At 32.5% G+C, this 8,587-nt stretch overlaps 1 protein-coding gene across 1 annotated transcript in view; it reads left to right on the top strand.

Annotated features, from left to right (window-relative positions):
• Positions 1 to 2,787: 2,787 nt before the first annotated feature.
• LOC106463198 (period circadian protein-like) overlaps positions 2,788 to 8,587 on the top strand; it is a 48,452-nt gene continuing 42,652 nt past the window's right edge. The window contains exons 1-3 of the mRNA XM_022390643.1: positions 2,788 to 2,908; positions 4,395 to 4,419; positions 8,222 to 8,296. Coding sequence (XP_022246351.1) covers positions 2,893 to 2,908; positions 4,395 to 4,419; positions 8,222 to 8,296 — 116 coding nt within the window. The 5' untranslated portion in view covers positions 2,788 to 2,892. The remainder of the gene's footprint in view (positions 2,909 to 4,394; positions 4,420 to 8,221; positions 8,297 to 8,587) is intronic.

Genomic DNA, 8,587 nt, shown 5'->3' with positions numbered 1-8,587 from the left:
AGGAAGGGACGTGAACGTTCGAGAAACGCATGACGTGTTACTAGAATCACGTGACCTCCGCTGTCGTAACAGTATCTAGTTTTTAATTTAATTTTTTTCCTAAAAAATTTTCAAGTAGTTAAATAACTTTAGTACATAGATTGTACACAAACACAAGTTTATATCCTAGATGAAGATTACATTATTATCTAATCTTCAACAATTAATATCAGTTAAGTGAATTTAAGAGAAATTTAATGCATCTACTAAGTTAATGAAAGAACATGCCAATCATAATACGATCCAAGATTTTTATGTGCACATCGAGGCGGTGATTCAAAAAGTGAAACCCTGGATACTGCCGTCCAACGAGCCAGTGAGGAGACAAAGAAAATAGAACAAGATAATAGGCTACAGGTGTGGAATTCCATGTTATAACTGCGCGTAGGCAAAGGTGAACGTTTCATCTTAGAGCAAAAGGTTAGAGCTTTTATTTTCCAGTAGTCAAATAAATGGAAAGATAAAGTCTTACTCTGCTGCCTCGAAATCAAGAAAATTCACTGAGCTGTTTCAAATTGCCTGGAAGCTAAAGAAACTCGTTTAAAAATAGGCCAATGCGCAAGCTAGATGTGATGAAATAGATGAGGTAGTCACGTGTAGTGTACACGAGTTTTCTTTTTATATCAGTCGATAATATTAAACTTGAAATACAGTATGATGATCATTTTCTTTGTGAAAGCATTAGAGTAGATGTGTTTATGAATATATATGCCCCTTTTTGTCTCCAGCGGCTAATGAATGAGCTCATTATTAGTAAACAGAGATTCATACTATTTTACTTCTTGTTTACCCGCGCCACCGTTTACAGTTTGCGTTTGTAATTGGTGACTTTACTTATGAAAACTGTAATTTAGTCGTGAATTGACGTTAACTTCCTTGACGTGGAACATGTAGATAAACTATTTTGGGTCAGGATTTTGCACATATATACAATTATAGTAACTTATAGAGGTTTTCAAAATTGGTGTTTGGATAATTTATTTCGTTTTTAATCGATGCATTGTCCAAAGATTATAGTTAACAGTCTTTCTTTGGCGTTGCATTTATCAAATGATCTGTTTTTTTTTTTTTGTAAGTTTATTTTTATGTAATTAATATTTTTTGTTTTCTTCAGATATGAAGATTGGTGATCAGGCTCCCTGGAAGGAGGTAAATCTTTTTTTTTGTTGTTGTTGTTGTTGTTTATTGTACGTCATCTTTGGTAACGTGCATCAGTCATATTATTTCTTTAATTCAACTCTGTCTTTTTGCTTCCACTTTGGTTTAATATTGTAACGCATCTTCAACATTACATCTTTAGCATCATGGTAACATACCTCTACTTTGCTACCTCCACTGTTACATTGGGTCACTTTGGTCTAATATAACGATACATCCTCAACATTATTATCTTTGGCATCGTGTAGTAATAGTTCCATCTCATTTAACGGTACTTCTATTTGTATTTTTCAAGGTTAATTAAAATACTTTTTCGTTAAGTTGGTTACAAACTACTTTTGTTTCAGTATTTTGTATCTATGTTAAGACGTTTATAAAAAAATAAAAACGTTATTATACTAATGATGGCCTGTCAAGTCTTTGAGCTTACTGTGCTGTTTTAATTTTGTCAGTTATGTCCTGATATTTCCTTTTAATTAAGCAGTTTTATTTCAGGGTGTTTTTAACACTTACAGTAACGCTTGTGCAAGATTACCACATTAAATGACATTGAATTAAACCAATTAGTTATTTTTTGTCTTCTTATACTGCTGTGTAGTCTTTGGCGTATATGTATATATACATTTCTTATTTGTTGGTACATATAATAAATGTCGCCCATGTTTGCTTGTTTTTCATTAGATTTTATCAGCTTATTCTGTCAGCATAAAAATAGCATTGCTCTTATGTTATTGATGTAGCAGTTCCTTTCAAGTGCAATTTTTTATCCTCGACTGTATAGAAAAACAACAACAACAGCAGCAGCAATAATAATAAATCAACTGCAATAAAAGATTGACATTCTCATTGGTTTTTTGTTCCAGAATTTTCGCGTAAACCTATATATATATATATATAAGGGCTATTTGTTCGTGACCTTCACTAATTTGAACTGATAGTCTGGACGCAATGCAGCTAGCCGTCAGCAACACCCACCGTTAACTCTTGAGCTATTCTTTTCTGGGCGAGGAGTGGGATGACCGTCACTCTTATAGTGCACCCACGGCCTTAAAGTCCAGAGCATGTTTTTGTGGCAACGGGACGCTAACTTAGAAATATCGGATTCACAGTCCGGACAGACTAACTGCTAAACGACACTGCTTAATTTACAATCGCGCTCCGCACTTTGAAGCCGTGTGTGTGATAAGAGTGATTGTCAAATCCTATTATTCGATTAGTACCCAAGGAGTTAACGGTGGGCGCTGTTGACTAGCTGCCTTCCCGCTTGTTTATTAGTTTAAAATCAGGGACTGCTAGAGCGGATAGCTCGTTTAGCTTTACACAGATATCCAAAGCAAAGAAATAGTGTATTAATTAACTGATCAAATTTAAAATGAAATTCCGTGTAGAGCAAGTTTAAACAAACAAACAAAAACAAAAAAGAAGAAAACAGATTAAGCCAGTGTGAAATATTGATTTTTGCACTAACACGAAGATTGAGCGAGCTTAATGAAGCATTGTCTGAAGCAAGATTCACCCGTAATCTCTGTATTACTATACTTGTGACGTAGTTCCGAGTTGTCGCATCACCTCACACTTGTTGCTACGTTACACAAAGTGGCAGAACGTGAGCTTTCAGTATCTCGACAGTTTTGCTCGTGAAACGCATCCTTTGCTGATCAAGTAACTTTTTAAATTTTGTATTGAAAACTGAAGATGGTGAGAAAAATATGTAAGTAGCAATATGCTTGATTACATTATAATTGTTGACACTGTGTGTATTGAAGAAAGTATTTTTGAAAATATTTTTTTAATAAGAGAAATGTATTATAGTTATAAACATGTATGAAACCTTTTGTTTAGCGTGCCATCCATTACAAATGGTAAAACAGAAGTTCACGCGTATCCTGATGAGATGAAGGAACATCTGTCAGATTCACTCAGATGTAGTTTTAGTTTGTGGGTTTGTTTTATTTGATTAAACGCACAAACTTCAACAGCGAGATCTTAAAAAACTCTGACTTAAAAGATTTATTATATGAATGAGTAGGAATTTATAACCACGATTTATGTTTAAAAGAGAGAGAATAAGTTTTTAAGAGTGCAGCACGCACTTTGTATTAGTATCATGTTAATGCATAACAATGAGTTATTTACATGAATTAATACTGTTCTGTGCTATAAAGCTCGTTGTTTAAATTACAAAGCTGTGAAGAATATGAACTCTAATTTGGACACGTTTGTTTTAGGTAAATTGATATATATATCATTGTTTCCTTAAGTTGTTTTTACGATCAATGATATCGAGCCTTCCTGTGTTATAATCTTGTGTGGTTTTTGAATAGATACATTTTGCACAATACGAAACTAATAATCTCCCAACCATTTAGATTTTTGTTGAGCCACGGTAGCTTAAAGTTGAAATCGAGACTTGAATATGTTTCGTTCTCTAATGTTTATTGTTGTTCCAAAGAAGACTTTTTTTTTTACTTAACTATATGAATTTGAAATCAATTACTGTGGTCAGTAAAAACTTTGAGCTATGGTAACTGTACTTTTGTTTTTTGTAAATGAAATAACTGCAGCTTTTTATTCGAATATGATCTGCAAGACTTAGAAAAGGTGCTCATTTTGAATGCTCTTTTAGCAACGAGTGTCGTTATCAAAGACCATTTATGTGACAGGCTGTTCAAAGTAATACGCCATTAGAGTGTATGAAGAGTTTCAATCAGTACGAAACGTCTTACTGTTGCTGCCAACCCCTGGTAACTGACTTAGAGAAAACAGCCTGGCAGGCTTGTTATGTGCAATAGATTGCGATATAGTTGAGAGCTAAAGCCGCTATCTCTCCCCTTCTATGTCTATGGATAGTTTTATAAACAATGAAATCAATATCTCAAAATATAAGCACTGGAAACAATTGTAGACAGACTAACAATGTATAGGGACAGTCTTGGACGTATCGGTTACACTGAATAGCAATGTATGCATACCAGGGTTGTGCTTTGGTGTTATTTAGTTTAGGCACGAGTCTCTTTCACCCTCCCCCTTTTAACAAATATATTTCAAGTAAGACAATTTACCTGAATGAGATTTTGCAAATCCCTGCCGTGCGTTTGATATTTAGTGTTTTTATGCCTGTGTCACATGAGAGAACCTCATGAAAAATGTTTACATCGCCCTACTAAGTTTTTCTTTTTTCTTTCTCCCACTTTCAGTCACCTCAGTAATGGATGTTTCTGGGTAAGTACAATTTGATCCTTATTCTTGGAATGACACAGTGGGTTTTTATAGTGGTTTTGGTGATGGATTTGGTACTTTTAAATAATTGAATGATTTTTTTCTAATATTCTAGGAATGAGCTAAAGGCTGATGTAGATTTTTCCTTAAGTTCTTGGGTGTTAAAAAGCATGGCGTAGGAAATGTTCAGTGAAATATTCCGACAGTTATATCGTGGTTGTTTAGTGTGTACTGAAAGATGGGGACAATTAATATGTTTTGTTTGCAAAAGAAACTAAGAAATAGGTCTAGGCCTTAATCTGAGAGTAATATTAGGTTGTTCTGGAATCAGAAGAGGTTTTTATAGAACTTTAAAAGCAACAATCAAAAGTTTATATTAATGTGAAAAGTATACTAGTAATAAGATTCGTTTTTATTTCGAATTATTGCGTTCAACGTGTTGAACTAGTTTGTTGTTTCAAATGTTCTAATTGAAAATGATTTATTATGGATTGTGTTCATTATATTTTTGATGACCCTGAATGTATTGACGTGTCTATAGTTAGACTGAAAACTGCGATAGTTAAATGTAAAATATTGAGCCATCGATTGGGAATCACCTATATGTTGCAGTATGATTTTAACATTACAGTGTTACTTTAATAGTTTGTTTGAAGTTAAGCACAAAGCTGCACAATGGGCTATCCCTGCTCTGCCCACCATGTGTATCGAAACCCGGTTTTTAGCGTTGTAAGTCCGGAGACATGCCGCTGTGCCACTGGGGGGCGTTACTTTAATAACGCACTCGCTCATTTGATCAAGTTGCCGAGACAATGTGGCCTCCGATGGGTCAACGGCAAATGCATAGATTTGCAAGAAAAATGCAAATTTACCAGTTTTTCAACCGACTTAAGTTACTATATGGCATGGTCATTGTAATTAGTTTCTTATATTCACTTTTGTAGGCGGAATAATCAGATGATGAAAACAAAATCCACAATGAAGTTTAATATGCATAAACTTGTAATCTTCTCAGGTATTTAACTTGACTTACCTAAAGTAGAAGAGTCGACTTTATTATGTAATAAGAATTAGTTCTTTTGTTTGTTTCTTTGTCGAATTTCCCGCAGAGCGACTCGAGAGTATCTGCACTAGTCGTCCCTAATTTAAAAGTGACAGACTAGAAGGAAGGTAGCTAATCAACACCGCCAACATTGAGGCTATTATTTCTCAACGAAAAGTGGGATTAACCGTTACATTATAACGCAACCACGGCTGAAAGGACGATCTTGTTTTATTAAGGGATTCAAACCTGTGACCCGAAGATTGCGAGATGAGTACCCTAACCACTTGGCCGTGCAAGGCCTTAAGTAGTTGCATATTGTTTTTCTTTTCACGACAATTAATAGTTTAACTTCAGGAGAAAAAAAAAATATGTTGTCTTTACTTATTTTGGATTTCCAGCTACAAATTGTATAGGAAGAAAATCACGTGTATTTTCAATGACCTTACCTGCTTTAAGAAAGTGTAATGTAATAAAGAGAATAAGACTAGGAACAATAATTATTTATTGGTGACCAAAGTTTTATTTGGAACTATTTGTAGTTAATCAGAAGAGTTTATGAAATTCTTAATAGGTGCCGAAGGTAGTTGCATTTGTAATGTTTGACACCATTTCGTGCTACAGCATCTGTTGGTCGTGATACGATGGGGATCATGAGTCGTAACATCATGTAATTATTTGTAGTTTAAACATCGATTCGTGAATAATAATAAATTTATATATATATATATATATATAAAAGAAGAAAGCAGAAAAAAATGATTTTGCGCTATTGATTGGGATTAGGCTTCCATGTAAACATTTTACCATTTTGATTCTGATTAGTGTGAGTTTAAGCTTCATGAAGTTAATCTCTTCACCGAATTGAAAGGAATAATTTTAATACTTTTTTATTCTACTCGGTAATTAGCCATATACAGTTTTATCAAATGATATGACTTGTTGCAGTTTTTGACATAAGCTTAGGCCTAAATTATAATTTATAAGTTATATAGTTTAGTATTTTGAAATTTGATGCTTCACACCTGGCCCCAAACATGGATATTTGTTTCAGTTTTTGGATAATCGCGATGTTGAACCTTGGTAAGCTTAAGCTAGTTCTCGAAATTGCAAGTGGTTTTACGTTAATGCATATGAGACATACATACGATATTATACAGTGAAGTTTGAATAAGACATTCGTAAGTAGATACAAAAATCATATATACTATTATTAATAATTGTAATAGCTCTTTAATCTCACTGTGAAAATTTTTGTCATTTAGAAAAGATTCTAAAGTAAATATGTGAAGTATTTTTAGTATTTCATAATTTAGACATTAAAAACCCTGTAATTTTTTTATTGCTTCGCCAAAAAAAAACGGCAATAAATTAATTTTTTTTGTGAAAAACAACTTTTTTGTAGGGTAACACAATTTGATGTGATCACAATAGTCTTAATAAATAACACCCAATAAAATAGTATAGGTTGCTATTTCAGATGTATTTATTTTTTGCAAAATTATAAGAGGAAAATTAATGAACAGATCTTGAGTATTAATCTCAGCCAAAATATTTTGTAGTATATAAACGTTTGAGTGATATTATTACATTTTTTATTTATTTTATGTTTAGCTGGATGGGGTCTGGGAATCTTTCATAAAATTTTCTTGAGATTATTTTTAAAAAATGTGTACAGTTTTGACAGTTGAACTTTAGGTTTACATTAGGCGTTCACATTTACAGTTAATATTCCACTCCCATATTTTTGAGGAATGTGGTGTTTATAACATTTAGATTAGTTCTGTTTTATGTAGAAGATAACTGTATGTATTTTTTGAGTAACTTGTTTTAAAGTGTAAACTTCTGAACAGGTTTTTGAATACTGTTTTTATGAAATGTGTTGAGATTGAAGCTGAAACGGTTAATCTGTAGATAAACACAAAACCAAATATCCTGCTTATGACACTTACCTAATACTCTTGTACTCACAGAAATTAATCCTACTGACTCTTCCTTAGTAAATCTAGATGAACATAAACTGTGTTTGGGTTCATTGGTTTTTGTGAAGCAGTAACCTTATGTATGAAGTTTTATGCAATATAGGACTTGTGTACTTAAAAAGCCAATGTCTGTTGTTTTTTCTATACCAAGGGAATAGTATGTGTATTTAGAAATTATATGTAATGAAGTAGTGATATCCTAGAATTTGACTGTTTTCAAGGTTTCATTTTAAAGTCAACATTCATGAATGTTAATTTACAAATTAATTTTTGGAAAACTGCTTTTGTATAAGTAAAAAGACTGCACCCCCCTCTCTCTCTCACACACACACACACACTGAAAGTGAAGTAGATGAAAGGGGTTAATTGCTACTACCTCATAATTTACTTCAATTTAAACATGCAGAAGAAAGAAAAATAGAAACTGTCTTTTTCAGCACTTCCATAATACTGTTTTAGTTTTATAGTAACTTCACCAAAAACTTAAGTTTTCTTTTCTGGTTAAAATTCTTCACTTATTATTATTTTACAAAGTAGGGTGGTCATATTATGTGATCCTCATATCTGATGTTAAAAAGGTTTCTAAAGTACTTCAGGATGTAAAAACTATAAACCTACAGATTGTCATTACATTACCAAGTTAAAATAGGCTTAACCAATAACAGATCAACTTTATACTCCATTGTATTGTCCAGTTTCTATGGCCTAACCATCACATTGATGTCCCAATAATTCTTTACTGTGTAAATTATATTCAGGTTTATTTTTTTCATTTCAACAGGACTAACAGTGAAGCCAACAATAAATCCCAGTTTAATCATTGCAGTTATGATCAGACTTCCACAAGTGGCTACAGGTAATATAAAAGTATACTAATTTTCCTCGAAGTAGGTTTCGTTGGAATGAGTAATAAATTCTGTGTGTGATTATTTACTTATTACATATCTTTAATATTATCAAGTACTAAAATATTTATATTAGTTTTCAAAGTACTTTAGAAATTTTAAAGAAATGTTGAACAAATGTACTGCTAGAAGGTTATGTTTAAAGTGACTTTTCATATAAATATATGACACAAGATAATTATAGGTTGCTTACAAAATGTGATTTATTAGAATAGTGTTTACTGTATTTTTAATAAATTTTA

Source organism: Limulus polyphemus, unplaced genomic scaffold (genome assembly GCF_000517525.1).
Source record: "Limulus polyphemus unplaced genomic scaffold, Limulus_polyphemus-2.1.2 Scaffold1346, whole genome shotgun sequence".
Taxonomy (NCBI): Eukaryota; Metazoa; Arthropoda; class Merostomata; order Xiphosura; family Limulidae; genus Limulus; species Limulus polyphemus.
The sequence above is the reverse complement of the archived record's forward strand: the minus strand, read 5'-3'. Positions and strand labels throughout refer to the sequence as shown.